Raw genomic sequence first — 20,581 nt, 5'->3', positions numbered from 1 at the left:
TGGGTCTGGTTTACTTCACTTAGCATAGTATTTTGGTTCATCCAGGTTGTAGCATATACCAGAATTTCATTCCTGTTTAAGGATGAGTAATATTCTATTGTATGTATATATTACATTCTATTTATCTATTCATTTATTGATGGACACAGGTTTTTTTTCTACCTCTTGGCTATTGCAAAGAATGCTGCTATGAACACTGATGTACAAGTTACCTGTTTGAGTTTCTGCATTTAGTTCTTTTGTGTATATACCCAGAAATGAAATTGCTGGGTCATGTGATAATGCTAAGTTTCCCTTTTTGAGGAACCACCATACTGTTTTCCATACTGGCTGCACTGTTTTACATTTCTACCAGTCAATGCACAAGGGTTCCAATTTCTCCACTGTCTTGCCAACACTTGTTATTTCCCTTTTGTTTTAAATAATAGCTATTCTTTTTTTTTTTTTTTTTTTTTGAGACGGAGTCTCGCTCTGTCGCCCGGGCTGAAGTGCAGTGGCCGGATCTCAGCTCACTGCAAGCTCCGCCTCCCGGGTTTACGCCATTCTCCTGCCTCAGCCTCCCGAGTAGCTGGGACTACAGGCGACCGCCACCTCACCCGGCTAGTTTTTTGTATTTTTTAGTAGAGACGGGGTTTCACCATGTTAGCCAGGATGGTCTCGATCTTCTGACCTCGTGATCCGCCCGTCTCGGCCTCCCAAAGCGCTGGGATTACAGGCTTGAGCCACCGCGCCCGGCCTGAGATGGAGTCTTGCTCTGTCACCCAGGCTGGAGTGCAGTGGTGCAATCTTGGTTCACTGCAAGCTCCGCCTTCCGGGTTCATACCATTCTCCTGCCTCAGCCTCCTGAGAAGCTGGGACTACAGGCGCCCACCACCACGCCCAGCTAATTTTTTGTATTTTTAGTAGAGATGGGGTTTCACCATGTTAGCCAGGATGGTCTCGATCTCCTGAATTTATTACCATTTAGACCTGCCCCACAAGAAATGAAAAGGGAAGTCCTTTTGGGTCAAAATTAAAGAATGTTAGACGTAACTCAAAGCTTTATGAAGAAATAAAGAGTTCTCCTAAAGGATTTAAAAGAAAAATACATTTAAAAATTATTATAAAGCTGTTTCATTAAACAATGCTGTGAGTTGATTTATGTCCCTTCAAAATTCATATGTTAAAGTCCTAACTCTCAGTACCTCAGAATGTGACCTTATTTGGAAATAAAGCCATTGCAGATACAATTAGTTAAGATGAGGTAATAATAAAGTAGGGTGGTCCCTAATCCAATATCACTGGTGTCCTTTAGGTAATAAATTCTGTTGGCTTTTGTTTATCTGGAAATGTCTTGACTTCTTCCTCATTTTGAAGGAAAGTTTTGCCAGATATATAATTCTTGGTTGATAGTTGTCTTTCACCATTTTAAATGTCATCCCACATCCTTCCTATCTCCAGCATTTCTGATGAAAAATTCAGTGATATTCTCTTTTTTTCTTTTTGTGCTAGTAAAAATCTTACAATTGTGGTGTTTTCATTGAAGATTCCTGACTGAGTTGCATCTCTCTTGCTGTTTTCAAGAGTCTTTCTTTGTCTTTTGATGGATTGATTATAAAGTGTCTTGGTGTGGATCTTTTTGAGCTTATCATACTTGAAGTTTATTTGGCTTTTTGGAGTTGTTGATGTGTGTCTTTTATGAAATTTGAGGTGTTTTCGCCAAGGTTTCTTTAATACCTTTCTTCCCCTTTTTCTCTCTCTTCTCTTTCTGAGATCTCCATAATACATATATTAGGCTGGTTAATGGTAACACATAGTTCCCTCAGACTGTATTCATTTTCCTTCATTCTTTTTTCTTTCTGTTCTTCAGACTTTATAATTCTAATTGTCCTTGTCTCAAGTTTGCTAATTCTTTCTTCTGCTTGTTCAAATTAGCTGTTGAATCTCTGGTGAATATTTATTTCAATTATCATAGTTTTCAACTACAGAATTTCTTTCTTTTTTCTTTTTTTTTTTTTTGAGATGGAGTCTTGCTCTGTTACCCAGACTGGAGTGCAGTGGCACAATCTTGGCTCACTGCAACTTCTGCCTCCTGGGTTCAAGCAATTCTCCTGCCTCAGCCTCCCAAGTAGCTGGGACTACAGGTGTGTACCACCATGCCCAGCTAATTTTTTAATTTTTAGTAGAGATGGGATTTCACCATGTTGGCCAGGCTGGTCTTGAACTCCTGACCTCAAGTGATCTGCCCACCCTGGCCTTCCAAATTGCTGGGATTACAGCCATGAGTCACTGTCCCTGTCCAGAATTTCTGTTTGGTTTCTTTTTATAATTTCTTATTTTTGTTGATATTCTCATTTTGTTTATATGTCATTTGTCTTAGTCTGTTTGGGCTAGTTTAACAAAATACCATGAACTGCATAGCTTATAAACAACAACAACAGAAATTTATTTTTCATAGTTCTGGGAAGTTCAAGATCAAGGAGGTAGGAGATTTGCTGCCTGGTGAGGACCTATTTCCTGGTTCCTTCACAGCCATCTTTTTACTGTGTTTTCATAGGACAGCATGGCTAAGAGGTCTTTTTTTTTTTTTTTTTTTTTTTTTTTTGAGATGGAGTTTTGCTCTTGTTGCCCAGGCTGGAGTACAATGGTGCAATCTTGGCTCACCACAACCTCTGCCTCCCAGGTTCAAACAATTCTCCTGCCTCAGCCTCCCAAGTAGCTAGGATTACAGGCATGTACCACCATGCCCAGCTAATTTTGTATTTTTAGTAGAGATGGGGTTTCTCCATGTTGGTTAGGCTAGTCTCAAATTCCTGACGTCAGGTGATCTGCCCACCTCGGCCTCCCACAGTGCTGGGGTTACAGGCATGAGCCACCATGCCTGGCCAAGAGGCCACTTTTATGAGGAAATTTGTCATAATTACTGAATTACCTCCCAAAGGCCTCCCTTCCTAAGATCTTGGAGGTTAGGATTTCAACATGTGAATTTTGGGTAGACACAAATATTCAAACCAAAGCATTCTTTTCCTGATTTCCTTTACTTCTTTTTCCTTCAGGTTTTTTTTTAAAAAAATCATATAGAGTTTTGTCTAAGCCTGAAGCCTGGGCTTCCTCAGGAATGGCTCCTGTCAATTTATTTTGTTGTTTTGAATGAGTCGTATTTTCCTGTTTCTTTGTATACTTTGTGATTTTTTAAATTGGGCAAATGCCCAATCATTATAATATGGTGACTGGAAAGGACATTCTTCCCTTTGTCCAGGGTTTGCTGTTTTCTTTTTCTTTTTGTTTTTTGGTTGTTGAAGGCTGTAATAGTCTGTTAGTTTTGAGAGTTTTCTTAACTATTTTTGCAGAGGCTATTGTGTTGGATCACTGAAATCTCTGTTCCATTAGCTCATGTTCAGTTAATGCTTTAACAAAGATTAAACAATGATGTTGTTTAAATGCCAGCAGTTTTGTCAGTGTTTGTAGATTGGCCTTATCCAAGGGCATTCTTTTTTTTTTAATTTGAGACAGAGTCTCACTCTGTTGCCCAGGCTGGAGTGCAGTGGTGCGACCTTGGTTCACTGCAACTTCTGCCTCCCAGGTTCAAGCAATTCTTCTGCCTCAGCCTCCCAAGTAGCTGGGACCACAGGCACATGCTACCATGCCCGACTAATTTTTTGTATTTTTAGTAGAGACAGGGTTTCACCATGTTAGCCAGGATGTTCTTGATCTCCTGACCTTGTGATCTGCCCACCTCGGCCTCCCAAAGTGCTGGGATTACAGGCGTGAGCCGCCATGCCCGGCTGGTCCTAGGGCATTCTTTTAACACTTAGCTGAGCTTGTTTTGTGCCTAGGGATCAGCTCAAGGTGGAAGCTTAAGGTCTTCTCAGGTCTTTTCTGAGCATGCATCTTGCATGGACATGCACATGGCTTCCTAAATTCTCTCATATATATGGCTGCTTTTGAGCATCTGAATTACTTAGTTGTACTGCAACTTCTCCTCTGGGGTTTAAATGGTCTGTTATATATCTTCACCCGTAATTTTTTGTCCCAGGAGTCTGTGGATCTGCAGTCGCCTTGCTGGTTTTATGAGTAGTGCCTACTACTTTTTTCACCTGAGTTCTGAGTTAGGCAAAACAGAGACTATCTCTTTGTTTCAGTTTTTCAAGTATCTGCCAGAACAGACATACATAATAATTTGTGAACAAGGTCTGCTATGCTCCTTCTGGTTCCAGAAAGGGTACTGGGAACTAGGCTGTTGCCAGTTCAAGACCAAAACCACATAATGGAGAAGGGTGGGGTAAGAGTGAGTAATAAATAATGTCACAAAACTCTCCTACCATTTTGAAGATGGCTTTTTCTTGATTGGACATTTGCTTAGTGGTTGTCAACTTTGTTTTCCAGAGTTCTGATAAAGTTGGTTCAAACAGTTTCTGCTTGTTTTCCCCTCATATGTGTCTGTGGGGAAATAAAAGCTTCACCCTTCCTAGCCTGCCATTTTGCTGATATCCTTTTCAACATAGTTTTGCCTTAACTTGGACTTTCACCAAAGGGCAGCAGAGGACTCGGCATGTAACCTAAATGAAGGTGTGTGCAATAACAATATAACGGTGGGAACAGAGACACTCTTGGCCACTGTAAAGAAACTTGGAATCCTAACTTGGAGAATTAGGATTTTATAGACGAGGAATCTAGGAGGATATTGAATGACAGTTGAGAACAGAGAAGCTTATAAAATGCAGTTTTGTCCAGGTAGTAAATTGCTCGGGGAGCTTGTGCTTGCTGACAGTAGGGGACAGCTGCAATTACATGCTATGAATGGTTGGGTCTGATTTCTGGTTGCAAATTAATTCTAGCTTATGAAGGGTCCTGAGCAGTGCCAAAAGTGACCAAGTAGAAGAATATGTGAAAAGAATGAGATGACTGGTTCTGGTGTTAAACTAGAGCCTCCCCTCAGGGTTCAGAGAACCTGTCTAATTTACTTCATTCCTTATGGCACCTTTCATATCAGCTTGTTTCACCCTGCCTGTGCTTCCCAGTCGTATCTCAGAAGTGACTAGGGGAGGTAAACCTCTGGTAATGTCTCCATTTCTCCATTACTGCACTGTTTTCCCCGTCAGTATATCCCCTGCTTCTCCTCTTAGTTTTCTTCTTCTTCTACTTATCCTCCTTTGCCTCCTACTTCCTCTGAGGAAATATGCTCCAAATAAATAATCTGCTAAATGAATTCACACTAAGGTGGACATAGTCAATAAAACTTGAGTATAAACCTTCCCAGGGGCTACTTGCATTTTAACAGAAGCTTACATTTCAAGAAAAAAGAACAAAAAGTTCTAATTATGAAACTCCATGTGTTAGCTGTTTCATAGGAAAGAGACTTTTTAGAGGACCTGGTCCCAACTCAGAATATTTTTTCTGTTTTCCAGGTACAATCTAATCCAAAAGGTCAAGATGAGGAAATTCTAAATCAAAAAAGAACTTTAGAAAACCAACATTTTCCTCCCAATATGGAAAGAAGATCTGGGGCTGATTTGAGCTGTGACATCACTGGGTAAGGACCTTTTACACCTTTCTGGCCAAAGACACCAGGGATAAAACCAAGACCTTGCCATATTGAGAAGTTAGGCCAGGGGGATTCTCACCTTGCTACAGAAAAAGAAAGGCTGATGAGCAGGAGTAGAACAGATCTAATTTAGGATCTTGGCTATTTAGAGGATAATAAGCAGCCTCCATATGTTTATACGGTCTTTCTTCCTACTCATTATCAGAAAATCCTCTTTGGGAAACAGTGTACCAAGTGGGGAGGTGCCAATGCTAGAAGAATGGGTACCAGAAAATAAGAGCAATAAGAGCTAAGAGTGGGAAATACATATCACCATGATTGATTTAACCCTTTCCCAGCCTCTGTTCCTTCATCTGTAGTGTGGGAACAACACTATCTACTGAAGACAGTTAGAACCCTTTTTCTTTAATAGAGATGTAGTCTTGCTCTATTGCCCAGGCTGGTCTCGAACTCCCAGCCTCAAGTAGTCCTCCCACCTCGGCCTCCCAAAGTGTTGGGATTACAGGCATGAGCCACCACACCTAGCCTTTCAGAATTTCGAATAATGATTAGGAAGACCTTCCCCATTCCAAGATTATAAGAATCCTCCCATGTTTTCTTCTAATACTTTCATGGTTTCATTTTTACATTTAGATCTTTTTTCCATTTGGATCGTATCCTTGTGTATGGTGGGAGTTGGGGAGTTACCAGTCCGTGGACTCTTTGACCCAGCAATTCTGTTTTTGAGAACTTATACTATCTATTTTTTTTCTTTTTTTTTTCTTTTTGAGACGTAGTCTTACTCTGTTGCCCAGGCTGGAGTGCAGTGGTATGCTCTTGGCTTCACTGCAACCTCTGCCTCCTGGATTCAAGCGATTCTCCTGCCTTAGCCTCCCTAGTAGCTGGGATTAGAGGCACCTGCCACCACGCCCAGCTAATTTTTGTATTTTTAGTAGAGACGGTGTTTCACCGTGTTGGTCAGGCTGGTCTTGAACTCCTGACCTCAAATGATTCGCCCACCTCAGACTCCCAAATTGTTGGGATTACCGGCATGAGCTACTGTGCCCGGCCTAGACCTTTGTTTTTTTGATAGAATTGGAAACAGGAGAGATGTCCATCCATATTGGCTGGTTTAATAAATTTTGGAATGCCCATGCAAATGGAAATAATGAGAACTGTAAAAATAATGGAAGACAGGGCGCGGTGGCTTACGCCTGTAATCCCAGCACTTTGGGAGGTCAAGGTGGGCGGATCACTTGAGGTCAGGAGTTCGGGACCAACCTGACCCACATGGAGAAACCCCGGCTCTACTAAAAATACAAAATTATCTGGGCATGGTGGCGCATGCCTGTAAGCCCAGCTACTCAGGAGGCTGAGGCAGGAAAATAGCTTGTACCTCGGAGGTGGAGGTTGCAGTGAGCTGAGATCGCTCCGTTGCATTCCAGCCTGGGCAACAAGAGCGAAACTCCGTCTCAAAATAAATAAATAAATAAATAAATAAATAAATAAAATAAAATAATGGAAGGCACTCTCCAAGTTGAGGGTGGAAAAATTTCTAAGTGACATTATTAAGTGAAAAAGCAAGGTTGATATCAAAGTGTTGTGTTATCTTTTGCATAACAAAATAAAAATATATTTGTATTTGATTTGCATAAACAAAATCTGGAAGGATAAACAAGAAACTACTAATGAAAATGGTTAAGGGAGGAGTCTGATGTGTACGATGTAGGAACTGGATGGGTAGGTAATGAGATAAGATCAAGACTTGGCAACATCATTTTGGACTCAAATGTTGAGCTGTGTCAACATATTATCTTTTTATAAAATTAATTGAAATAAAAGAAACTTCATTAGCGACCATTTGATTGTTCAGTTCACTAGTCACTCAATACACAGTTATTGAGCATCTACCATGTAGCAGGCGCTGTTCCAGGAACTGTGCCCAGAAGATAGGCACCAGATTATGCAAGTTGTGATCAACATACAGCTCAAGAGTTAGTGTCTTTAATCACACCCTTTGAATGCCACAGATTCCATTATGCCCATCCAATAGTTTCCTCCCATCCCATCCAGTCTCTTATCCATGACCTCACCATGGTAACAATATCCCCCATGGCCATTCACATCTAGTAATAATTTAATGTTTGTCTTTTCTGTGTATGTTTTGTGTGTATATTTTTACATCTTGATTGTCTTTCTCTTTTTGAGCATGTTGTTCCATCTGGTTGGTAGAATATGATATGAAAAGGTCAGGACTTTAATTTTATGGACCATTTAGCTTCATTTGGAATGAGAATAAAGCTCCCATGACCAGAGATTTACCCATCAATCTGAGCCAGAGGCTTAGCAGATGTCGGCATGTCCTTGATCACTGGAGGTCAGAGCAGGAGATCATAGATGGTTTGCTCCCTTCAAACCTATTATCATTACCAGGAATGTCATCAGTAGAACACAACTGTTAGACAGTTTGGCAGAGGTATTATATTCGTAAATAAAAGTAAATATGTGTCTGTGTGGGTGCACTTGTGTGTGCATGTGTAATGTTTTGCAATCTCCTTGAGGGCAGCAGAAACAATGATGAAACCTACAAGCATAAATCCCAGAAATTGACAAAGCACATTTGCTCACATCTTTCATGTCTGCGCTCATATACCATCTTCTCAGAAAGCCTTTCCCTGACCACCACTAGAAAGTAACTTGCCTGAATTTTTGTCTGTTTTGTCTACTCTTGTACTCTCTTCCATTCCAGTTCTTACTGTATTTTTTCCTTTTTTGTAATTGCTTACTAGATGGTGAGCTCCTTAGAGGGAAGTACTGTACATATTTCCTCCATGTCTCCAGTACCCAACACAGTGTCTGACGTTGAGAGGGCTCTTAATAAGTGTTTGTGAAAGATTGATAGAGAAATGCCCTATGAAACAAGAAACTGGATAACATTGTAAATATTTCTTTGGTTTGGTGGAATTGGAGTCTAAAGGGCATGCTTTGTTTTCCGGTTGGGTGGGCTGGTGTACTGCTGGGTGTTTTTGGTAAATGTGAAGATTTCCTCCTGCCTAGTTAGCCTGCATTCTGCATGCATGCCATACACAAGGCAGCTGGCTCACCACAGTGGACTGTGACAGTTCACAGCTCCCTGCCAGCCAGTTAGACTGTCCCATCAATCTGTCCCAGAAGCTCCCACACCCTCTCATCTGACAGTAATTCAATCCTTTCCTTGGATTTCTCTGATCACCCGCCCTGTGTTCTCCTCTCTCCTGTCCCTTGCTGTCTGAGCTGCTCAGACTTCAGCAGCCATATGGACTAAAGCAAAAGTGAGTTCATCCACAGAGCATGTGCTTGGGCAGCCAAGTCCTCCAGGTTTGAATAAAATGACCCAACGCATTTGGTATTCACTGGGCAGTCACACAGGGACATGTCCATTCTAGGATGTCCCTCACAAAGGCCAGATACTGCCTCAGCCAGATTCGCCTAAGTTCTTTGACTGGGACTCCTGGTGGGAGGCATGGGAGGTCAAACTCCTTCCACTTTCCCATCCTATTCACTTCTCCCCCACCCCCGACCAATTCCTCATTCTACCAACCACTGGTTTTGCCTTGATGAATTCCAACAGGAATTCCTATTCCCGGTTCCATTTGGATTCTTCCCAAATTGAAATCCCTCACCTGGTCTATAGCTGCAAACTGAAAAGACTCAAATTATGGCTTTTATAGACAACGTACTACTTTATTTCTTGGGGGCAAAGAACTGGCACTGGCTAATGAGTTCTATTCCAATGTACAATGCCCTCTGATTGTGTATTATATATTAGCACTCTGGGCTTGAAAGAGACAATTGTGTCATGTCTGCCCATTAATCGAGGGTACTCATCTCAGCTGCACTGTGCTGCATGCCAGCCAGACTTGTCATTCTCATACCCAACAGCTTTTAATTGTTGTGTTGCCTTTCATGGCAACCTTTCTCGGAGTGTGGAGAGCAAAACCAGAGTCCTACCTAAATATCAGCTCCTTCCCACTCTGAGAAAAAAAAGAATCCATTTAGATGGAAAAGATTTGGGTTTTCTCATTCCCAGAGACTGACAATGCTTCAGCGATTTCCAGTACCCATCAAGTCTAAGTGCTAGCTATGGGATTGCTGCTTCTAGTGAAGTCAGGAAATGTATCATACAAGAAAAGGGCTCCCATGACCTCACAGTAAGCTGGAGACTAAAATAAAAGAAATGCCTTAAAAATCATTGTCAAGACCCGATTCAATGCAAGTAACAGAAAAATCTAAAGCAAATTGTCTTAGGCAAAAATTTTTATTCACTCAAATACGTGAAAAGACCCGGGATAGTACTGTTTCAGTCTATCTCCATTCAGGGCTTGAAAATATCTTCAAGACTTGGTCCCATCCTTGCCACATGTTTGTTCTTCTGTTGCTGCATAAACCTCTGGTCAGGGGAGCTTTATTCTCTTTCTTGCCCATCTTGTGGCAAGATTGTGGCCGGCAGGTCAGCAGCAGGCTCTGAGCTCTAGTGGAAGTCCCAAGACTGAGTCTCATTGGACTAGTTTGGGTCATGGTTCTCATTCTGAACCAATCACATTGCCCACGGGGAACGGAGCCTGAAAATTGGCCAGACCTAAGTCACTCTTGCCCCTAGACGTGGACGGGCTTCAATCCATCCACCCAAACCACGAAAACTGAAAAGAGAGGTGGTGGCGGTTCTCCAGGAAAATCCATGGGCTGTTACCAGAAAAATGGGGAACAGATGCCGAACAAGCAAGAAGAACAGAGGTACTGTCCCTTCATCTCAGCTTCGGGACTGAAGGTCAAATGTGTTGTAGGTTGGTAATGTAAGTTAATGTCTTCTCCCAGAACCCTGTCCAGAATAAAGCGCACCATCTACTGAGTGCCGGGCCCTGTGCCCAGTGTGGTACATCCTTTCATTTAATCCTTGCACCTGCCCCGCCCTAGGATGGGCTCCCTTTTCTAAATAAGGGAAGGAGGCATAAGGAGATTAAATGGCATGCGTGAAGCCACACAACTGCTAAAGACTGAGTCGTTATTTAACCCTGGTCTGACTGCAGAGCCCATGTTTATTCTCCTTTTGTGTATTTCCCAAACTTGCCTATTCACAAGACTGTCTCGGGGATGTTTGTGAAAAACGCAGGGTCTCAGGCACTCCTCCTGGGAGATTCTGATTCAGAAAGTCTGGGCAGAAGTCTGGGAATCTCTTTTAACAGGTGTGCCCAGTAATCCTTATAATTAGACAAGGTTGAAAATGCATAATATGCTGCCTCCCACAGGTTAAAAAATACCTGACACGGCTATTGCACAAACCTATCCCCCTTTCTCTGCTCTTCCTTACCCCACAGAAGACCTGAGAGGATTGCTAGCATTGCTACAGCTGCCCATCATGTTCACTCCACTCTCTAGAGCAGTGCTCTGCAAAGATGGGGTGCATAAGAGGTCCAACCAGTGTATGGGAGGCAATGTTTCTTTTTTGTCAATTTCTATAATTTTTACCATAAAAGAAAGAAAAATTCAGCTTTTACTTTTACAAAAATTTTAATATCCAAACTAACACTAGTATTCTTTCTTTCTGAGATGGAGTCTTGCTTTCTCACTCAGGCTGGAGTGCAGTGGTGCAATCTTGGCTCACTGCAACCTCCGCCTCCTGGGTTCAAGCAATTCTGTTGTCTCAGCCTCCCGAGTAGCTGGGACTACAGGTGTGCACCACCATGCCAGGCTGATTTTTTTAGCCAGGATGGTCTTGATCTCCTGACTTCATGATCCACTCGCCTCGGCCTCCCAAAGTGCTGGGATTACTGGTGTGAGTCACCGCCCCGGCCAACACTAGTGTTCTTACTCAACCATGAGCCCAGGGCCATATATGGTGCCTGAGGTGTCCTAAGAGAAGAGAATCCCACAATACGGGGGATAATGGTGCGCCTACTCATTTGCTAGCTTCCCGGCAATTGATAATTTATCTGTATGGAAATGAAATGACAGGTTATCCACTCTCCTGTCCCCTGAAGTTGCCAGTCATAGAGACAAGTATGGTTTCAGAGACACGTTTCACAAAATCATCAGCAAACATACAGTCCTTATATAAACTGTTTCAGAGCATAGAAAAGGGGAAAACCTACCCAGATCTTTTTACGAAATTAGTGTAACTGATTCTAAAGCTGACAAGAACGAGAAAATAATCTATTAATCACATCTACATTTTGAATGTAGATGCAAAAATCCTAAATAAAATATTAGCAAATTTAGTTAAGCAGTATATTAAAAATAGTGGTGTAGCAGGACGAGCAGCAGACAAAACCCCTCAGACACGGAGTTAAAGAGGGACGGGCTTTATTCGGCTGGAAGCATCGGCAACACTCACATCTCAAAAACCGAGCTCCCCGAGTGAGCAATTCCTGTCCCTCTTAAGGGCTCACAACTCTAAGGGGGTGCAGGTGAGAGGGTCGTGATCGATTGAGCAAGCAGGAGGTACGTGACTGGGGGCTGCATGCACTGGTAATTAGAATGGAACAGAACAGGACAGGGATTTTCACAGTGCTTTTCCATACAATGTCTGTACTCTATTGATAACACAACCGATTAGGTCAGGGATTGATCTTTAACTACAGGGCCCAGGGTGTGGCACCGGGCTGTCTGCCTGTGGATTTCATTTCTGCCTTTTAGTTTTTACTTCCTCTTTCTTTGGAGGCAGAAATTGGGCATAAGACAATATGAGGGGTGGTCTCCTCCCTTAGTGGGTAGCCAGTACTTTACATAAATAAATAGGATTTATGGGGTATAATCATGAGATAGTATTATTTTTCTCCTGTGATTGCACTTGGGTTTTTTTTGTTTTTTGTTTTCAGATAGAGTCTTGCTCTGTTGCTCAGCCTGGAGTGCAGTGGCGCCATCTCGGCTTGCTACAACTTCTGCTTCCCATGTTCAAGCAATTCTCATGCCTCAGAGAATTGCTCCCGAGTTGCTGGGACTACAGGCCACGACTAATTTTTGTATTTTTAGTACAATTACAGGCGTGAACCACCATGCCTGCCGTACTTGTAAACCGAATGTGGGGCGAGTTCTTTCTTGTCTCTGAATGAAATCTCTGCCAGGTGTCACTGATTTTTCTGGCCACTCCAAATAAAAAGTCCCTTAACCATGAAAACTGGCCTCAGTTCATGGATTAAGATATCTAGGCCAGGCACGGTGGCTCACGCCTGTAATCCCAGCACTTTGGGAGGCTGAGGTGGGTGAATTACTTGAGGTCAGGAGTCTGAGACCAGCCTGGCCAACATGGTGAAACCCCGTCTCTACTAAAAATACAAAAATTAGCTGGGCATGGTGGTGCACACCTGTAATCCCAGCTACTTGGGAGGCTGAGACAGGAGAATCGCTTGAACCTGGGAGGCGGAGCTTGCAGTGAGCTGAGATGGCACCATTGCACTCTATCCTGGGCAACAGAGCAAGACTCCGTCTCAAAAAAAAAAAAAAAAAAAAAAAAAAAAAAAAAAGATGTATGTCCCAGGTAGTAGTCAAAACTTCCAACATCACAAAGCATAAGTTATCTTGGCCCCTACCTGAGCCTGCAGTGGGTGGAGAGCCCGCAATGGGAATGGAGGGTGTGGTACGTGTCTCATCTGTCTTCCTCAGTGGTGTTTTCTCCTCCTACCCATGCACTCTTTAGGTGGCCTCTGACACCTGTAGGTTGAAACAGGGTCACGCCAGTAATCCCAGCACTTTGGGAGGCCGAGGCGGGTGGATCACGAGGTCAGGAGATCGAGACCATCCTGGCTAACACGGTGAAACCCTGTCTCTACTAAAAATACAAAAAATTAGCCGGGCGTGCTGGCATGTGCCTGTAGTCCCCGCTACTTGGGAGGCTGAGGCTGGAGAATCGCTTTAACCAGGAGGTGGAGGTTTCAGGGAGCTGAAATCACACCACTGCACTCCAGCTTGGGCGACAGAGGGAGATTCTGTCTTAAAAAAAAAGAAAGAAAGGCCGGCGTGGTGGCTCAAGCCTGTAATCCTAGCACTTTGGGAGGCCGAGACGGGTGGATCACGAGGTCAGGAGATCAAGACCATCCTGGCTAACACGGTGAAACCCCGTCTCTACTAAAAATACAAAAACTAGCCGGGCGAAGTGGCGGGCGCCTGTAGTCCCAGCTACTCAGGAGGCCGAGGCAGGAGAATGGCATAAACCCGGGAGGCGGAGCTTGCAGTGAGCTGAGATCCGGCCACTGCACTCCAGCCCTGGCGACAGAGTGAGACTGCCTCAAAAAAAAAAAAAAAAAAAGAAAGAAAGGAAAAAAAGAAACAGGGAAGGGGGGAAAGGAAAGGGAGCAACAGGGAAGGTCCTACTTGCACAGCACTGACATGAGCTGGCATTAGAACTCCCTGAGGTGGATAGAAGTTTAAAGTTAACTTTTTGTAGCATGGAGCACTTTGTGAACTTTTTTCGAGATCATGTTCCTCCACCCACCACCTGGCCCCTCCCTTTTTGGGAATCTGTCACCTGTCATTTCATTCTTGCAGGAGAATGCATTCTTTTTAAGTCTTTCCTTAGCAGCTCAGTGTTTAACTCTCATTCTAGTTCCAGTATGTGTGTGTGTGTGTATATATATATATATATATATATATATATATATATATTTTTTTTTTTTTTTTAGATAGGGTCTGGCTCTGTTGCCCAGGCTGAAGTGCAATGGCACAGTCTTGGTTTGCTGCAACCTCCACCTCCTAGGCTTAAACCATCCTCCTATCTCAGCCTCCCTAGTAGGGACTTCAGGCACAGGCCACCATACCTGACTAATTTTTGTATTTTGGGTAGAGACGAGGTTTTGCCATGTTGCCCAGGCTGATCTCAAACTCTTGGCCTCAAGCAATCCTCCTGCCTCAGCATAGCTCTAGTTTTCTAGAAGCTGGTCCTCTTAGCTGAATCGAGGAAACTTTACAAAGGCAAACAGTCTCTTATGGCTCACAACTGGCCCATGGAAGATATCTTCATACTTTGCTCAGATAAACTCTGGGAATGTGGAATTTCCCCAGTGCCTCTCTTTGCTCTGCCCTCAGAGCAACTGCCAGCCAGTCCTCCATCCTTTAGAGTTCTCAAATGTTAGATACTGTTTTCTCTGTCCTTCATGCTCTGGGAGACTCTGAGGAAGAGCAAGAGGCCAAGAAGACTAAATTTCATCTTTAAAAAGAAGATGGTGGGACTTGTTCTATGACGTCATAAGACTTATTTAAACTATAGAAATAAGAACATAGTGGGATGGTGCAAGAATTGGAAAATAAGTCAGTGGAATAGGATAGGAGCCCAGAACATCCTCACACATATCCGGACTCACTATATGATAAAGATAGAATTAAAAATCGACCAGGCATGGTAGCTTATGCTTGTAATCCCAGCACTTTGGGAGGCTGAGGCTGGTGGAACACGAGGTCAGGAGTTCAAGACCAGCCTGGCCAAGATGGTGAAACCACGTCTCTACTAAAAATACAAAATAATTTGCCAGGCATGGTGACGGGCACCTGTAATCCCAGCTACTCGGGAGGCTGAGGCAGAAGAATCACTTGAACCCGGGAGCTGGAGGTTACAGTGAGCTGAGATGGTGCCATTGCACTCTAGCCTGGGTGAAGGACTGAGACTCCATCTCAAAAAATAAAAGAAATAAAAAGAAAAAGGGAGGGCAGTAAAATCTGGGAGATGTCTGCACAGGAAGTCTCAATTATGTTTGCAATGCTTAATTAAAAAAACAAAAATCCTGAAGTAGATCTCTAAATACCATTTCCCTTGGTGAAATGGCTGGTTCCAGGTTTGGGGCAAGATATGCACATGATGAGGGTTGGAGAATGTGTTTTGCCAGGAAGTGAAGAAGCACTCCAAGACTACTTGGGATCATGTCAAAACAGCAGAGGAACCACTTTGAACGGGTTCCCACTGGCTGAAGTGGGGCAATTTGTGCATCAAAAAGGATAGTAATACAATGGATTAAAACCTATCAAATACATAAAAATCATGAGTTCACAATGATACCTAAAAATGATAATAAACTCAAGCAACCCGATGGCTTGTCTTTGGAGGTTAGGGTAATAGTTTATTATTCTGAAAAATGAATACATCATGAGAAAGCATTTATTTTACCTTTCCTATGCCAACTATATTTTAGGATAACTAAGTAGTTGATAAAAGTAGTTCCTGCCTATGTATAATTCCAACTTATCAATGCAGGAGAAATTATAGATTCTTAAAAAATTACCTCCAGTGAAATAATTGATCTAGGGCTGGATGCAGTAGCTCATGCCTGTAATCCTAGCACTTTGGGAGGCCGAGAAGGGAGGATCGCTTGAGGTCAGGAGTTTAAGACCAGCCTGAGCAACATGGCAATGATTTGTTTTTCTAAGACCACCAGAGCGGGCACAAAAGAACCAGCGAGTAGGCAAGTGTAGGAGCAAAACTGCAAGTTTATTTTGGTCACCTAAGGTGTGGGGAAGAGGTCTGTCGGCCTCCTGGCAAAGAAGGCTGACAGAGTCCCCCGGTGGGGCTCTCGGACGGAGTTCCTGCAGTCCTGACATCCCGACAGGAGTGGAGGACTGAGGAAGGCCACGCGTGGCGTCCCTCCGGAGAGGCTTTTCTAGGAGTGGGAGGGCAATAGGCGGGGCATGGGCGTGTCAGGGGGCGTTCCGCAGGTGCGACCAGGTAAATCTTGGTCTCTTCGGATTGACGTCACCTGGCGCATGCCAGTTGGTCTGCACCTTCCCGGGCGCTGGCTGCATTTTTGCGCGTACGGGAAAAGTTGGTGAAGAAGAACCCGGAAGTGCACCATCTTGCCTCCGTTCGTCCAAACAGGCAAAACCTCGTCTCTATGCAAAATATGAAAATTAGTGGGGTATGGTTGCACATGCCTGAAGTCCTTACTAGGGAGGCTGAGATAGGAGGATGGTTTGAGCCTGAGAGGTGGAGGTTGCAGTGGACCAAGATTTTGCCATTGCACTTCAGCCTGGGCAACAGAGTCAGACCTGTCTCAAAAAAAAAGAAAGACTTGATTTAGGCAACAAGGCAACATTCATTAATGGGGCTAATTGGCTGGAGTATTGGTGGGGAACATTATAATGGAAGGGCCAGGCTGACTTCACCTACCTATGATCAACCTAGGATCAATTTTAGCCTCCCTACGAGTACGGCAGCTCAAACACTATGTGCCTCATGGTGTAATGCAACAGGAAGCATCATTTGTACTTTCTTGCCTAAACAATTGAACCTGATTGTACCATCTTTAGAATTTGCTACTACTTTGCAGGAAATATTAGGGACCGAAGAATGACTTAAATGACAAGAATACAGCTAGCTAAATCAAAACGGTGGGACATTCCACTGGAAAGATGACCCAGTTTTTCTCCAGTAATTATGCATTATTCTCCAACCAAGATGGCATTAGAAAAAAAGGGAGGGTGGATTTTTGGGATCAAATAGACTGAGAAGAGATAACGAATGCGACATGACACCCTTTTTTGCATCCCAGTTTGAAAAAATCAACAATAAAAAGACAATTTGAGAAAATCAAGGAAATCTGTGTATGGATTGGTATTAGAAAACATTAAGGAATTATTATTTTTGTTAAGTATGATGAAAGTATAGTGATTATGTTTAAAAAATGTCCTTATCATCTATATAAGGACACATGAGAGTGTAATGAAGAGCCTGGGAAACTTTGCCTCCAAACATGGCACTCTTGCATGCTGATTATTTTAAATTAGAGCTCCTTGAAAGTAAGCAGATACTGAAAGATGTTATGCTCTGATATTCTCTTATCTACTTTAAGATTGGACCCTTGGCTAGGTGCAGTGGCTCACGCCTGAAATCCCAGCCCTTTGGGAGGCTGAGGTGGGAGGATCACTTGAGGTCAGGTGTTTGACACTAACCTGGGCAACATAGTGAGACCACATTTCTACATATATTAAAAAAGGAAAAAGAAAAAGGACTGGACCATCCAAAGAAAACACGATTGCCTTCCATCCCCTCGCTGAAATCTCATTATCTATGGCAGAAAAGAAGACTGAGGAATGCAACCACACCTGGTTAACTTTTTCACAAGATGTCTGCCTCTGTGGCTCATTTGAATTCCAAAAAGAATCATTTACAAGTTAATCTCTGTCTCTGGGGTCCATTCGTTCTCCCTAACCATTGTTTACTACCCCTCAGACGCATGGCCTGCATTCTGCATCTCCCTCCACCTATGAAGAAGGGTGCAGAAGCGTCTGTACCTCACTGGGTTATTGTGTAACCATTCTCCTGCAATCCCCCAGTGTTTATGCATGTTAATAAAATTGTATGCCTTACAGAAGCAAAGGAAAATAACAACAACAACAAAAAATTGTATGCCTTTTTTTCCTCTGTTAATCTGTGTATTTATTTATTTATTTTTAGATGGAGTCTCGCTCTGTCACCCAGGTTGGAGTGCAATAGCGCGATCTCCGCTCTCACTGTAACCTCCGTCTCCCAGGATCAAGCAATTCTCCCACCTCAGCCTCCCGAGTAGCTGGGATTACAGGCGCCCGCCACCAAGCCCAGGTAATTTTTATTTTTTGTAGAGGTGGGGTTTTGCCATATCTGTCAGGTTGGTCTTGAACTCCCGACCTCAGGTGATCCACCTGCCTTGGCTTCCCAAAGTGCTGGTATTACAGGCATGAGCCACCACACCTGGCCAATCTGTGTATTATCAATTCATTTCAACAGACTTAAACGTGAACCATCACGGGAAAGTTTGAACTTCACTGCAGTAACATAGTGTCATACTAGACCCGTATTGACTCCAATAGAGACGGCACCATGTTCAAGAGGCCAAAGAAATGACCTAGCAACAGCAAATGAGACACAGGGTTTATTTGGGGAAACTTACATACAGGGATGGCTTAGTCGCAGTGGGCAGGACAGGAGAACCGCTACTATTGGTAAAAAAGCATGCAGTTTATATAGCATTTTCACATAGCATCCTCCACCTAGCAACCTTCACCTACCAACCTCCATTTAATCCCCCAAAAGGGACTTGATCCCCTGTATTACCTGTGTTCCAAGTGATGGGCCAAAGATTCAGATGTCCTTCGTAGATTAGGAGTGGATCTCCTGGTTGGCTGCTCCTGGATTCCTTAGCTTGGCACTCTGAACATACATTCTTCTTAGACCGCAGAGTCATTCACAAAGTCATGCTTCAGTGAAGTTAATGCTGTCAGGGCTATCTGCAACATGCATGGCGAAATGCCTTTCAAATGGTCTTTTACCCCAACCCTTCAAGGATCCTTAAAGAATGAGAAGTAAAAATGAAAATATAAGCTCCCCAACTGACTGAACAGACCCCGTCTTGGCCAAGGGGACCCCAGACAGACCTTGGAAGCTAAGTTCCTGACCATGATGGGATGGAAGCTCAGAAATGCCTCATTGTATCCCATCCCTGACTAACTACCATTAGGCTTTCTTCCCTAAGGGCTAAACAGAAACCGGCCCTTTCAGAAGAACACTACTGATTTCCACCAACCACTGACTTCTGACCCTCCCTTTTGCAGTTTCAATACAACTGCCTGAACTTTCTTACTGATCAGAGACCAGCAACCACAGAGTGGTTCCGGCCGGTCTATGGAGGTTGTACAGTGAGGGTCTTCATGTCCTCTGCTTCACCTTTGATCAGGGGGCTGAATACTCCATCAGTGGATCATGGTAATGCCACCATGTTTTGAACATGGGTCCTGTGGAGAGGCATGAAGCTCAACTGTGCATGTGCATGTTTCTCCTTTCATGAATATTCCTATAGCTTATTGAATATGTATATGTGGCCATTCAGCATAAATCCGTGTTTTGTATTTCTGACCCTTGAAGTTCCTGTTTCTTTTTTGAGACGGAGTCTTGCTCTGTCTCCCAGGCTGGAGTGCAGTGGCACCATCTCGGCTCACTGCAACCTCTGTCTCCCAGGTTCCAGTGATTCTTCCACTTCAGCCTCCCGAGTAGCAGGGATTACAGGTGCCCACCACCACGCCCAGCCAATTTTTTGTATTTTTAGTAGAAACTGGGTTTCATCATGTTGGCCAGGCTGATCTCAAACTCTTGACCTCAAGTGATTTGCCCACCTTGGCCTCCCAAAGTGCTGGGATTACAGGTGTGAGCCATCATGCCCAGGACAGTGCCTGTTTCTGGCCTCTGGATGGAGGCTGTGCTTCCCGGCCCGTTCGAATGGTCACCCTGCAGACCACAACCTTTTATGAGAAATGCAGCTCTCCTTCCCCAAGTTTATGAACCTTATCATTCTTCAGTTTTCATGAACTACATAAACTGTCCAGATGCTTCACTCAAGGGTCTATAATATGAGCATCTCAGTTGGTCCTGCTGGGCGCCACAGCCTAAGAATGTAATACAAACTAGGAGGAGCAGATTCCCTACTTTCAGTGAGGTGGGTGCTGGCGCAGCGCACTGGGGCAGCGCACTGGAGCACACCAGTGTTTGTGGGGCTTAGAGGAGGGCACCAATGGGTGCAGCCGTGTGAAGGGCAGTATCCTGGGGACCCTTGGAGACAGGCTCCAGCAACCTTCCAGAGCACCCGTGGGGTGGCCAGGGGCTCCTGGAACCAGAAAGGCAGGGTATGAAGAAGGCTTCTACCGATGAGGGCTGAGCCCTGGGACTTTTCTGTTAGGGTCACCACCCCAGGCTGATGCGGCTTGAGGACATCAGGCCTACACTCACAGAGTGTACATTGGGCATTTTACATACAAGCACAACAATCCAAACCCTGGGTCACCCCTATTTTACAGTTAGGGAAATAAAGGCAGAAAACCATTTAGCTTTTGACCTCTTCCAAAGGGTGGGCGAGAACTATCTCATGCCTCCAGGCTGCTCTCTCACCCCCACCATCCAGTAAATCTTTCTGATTTTCTGCACACCTTTGTCTAACATGCTGAAAGACTGTCGAAGGACTTGCAGGGTTCGGTCCAAGAGGTGTTAATAGCTACTATCTTCTTTCTGAAGCGTTTATCAGGAACTGCTGTTCTCACAAATCAAACTGTGAGAACATTTGCCAGGAATTTCCCTGGAGCCCAGGCTTCACTCTT

General features: G+C 43.8%; 1 protein-coding gene across 1 annotated transcript in view; it reads left to right on the top strand.

Annotated features, from left to right (window-relative positions):
- LOC104656835 overlaps nucleotides 1-20,581 on the top strand; it is an 83,355-nt gene that overhangs the window by 39,414 nt on the left and 23,360 nt on the right. The window contains exon 3 of the mRNA XM_030918634.1: nucleotides 5,388-5,512. Coding sequence (XP_030774494.1) covers nucleotides 5,388-5,512 — 125 coding nt within the window. The remainder of the gene's footprint in view (nucleotides 1-5,387; nucleotides 5,513-20,581) is intronic.

Source organism: Rhinopithecus roxellana, chromosome 15 (assembly GCF_007565055.1).
Source record: "Rhinopithecus roxellana isolate Shanxi Qingling chromosome 15, ASM756505v1, whole genome shotgun sequence".
Taxonomy (NCBI): Eukaryota; Metazoa; Chordata; class Mammalia; order Primates; family Cercopithecidae; genus Rhinopithecus; species Rhinopithecus roxellana.
This window is presented reverse-complemented; position numbering and strand designations above follow the sequence as displayed.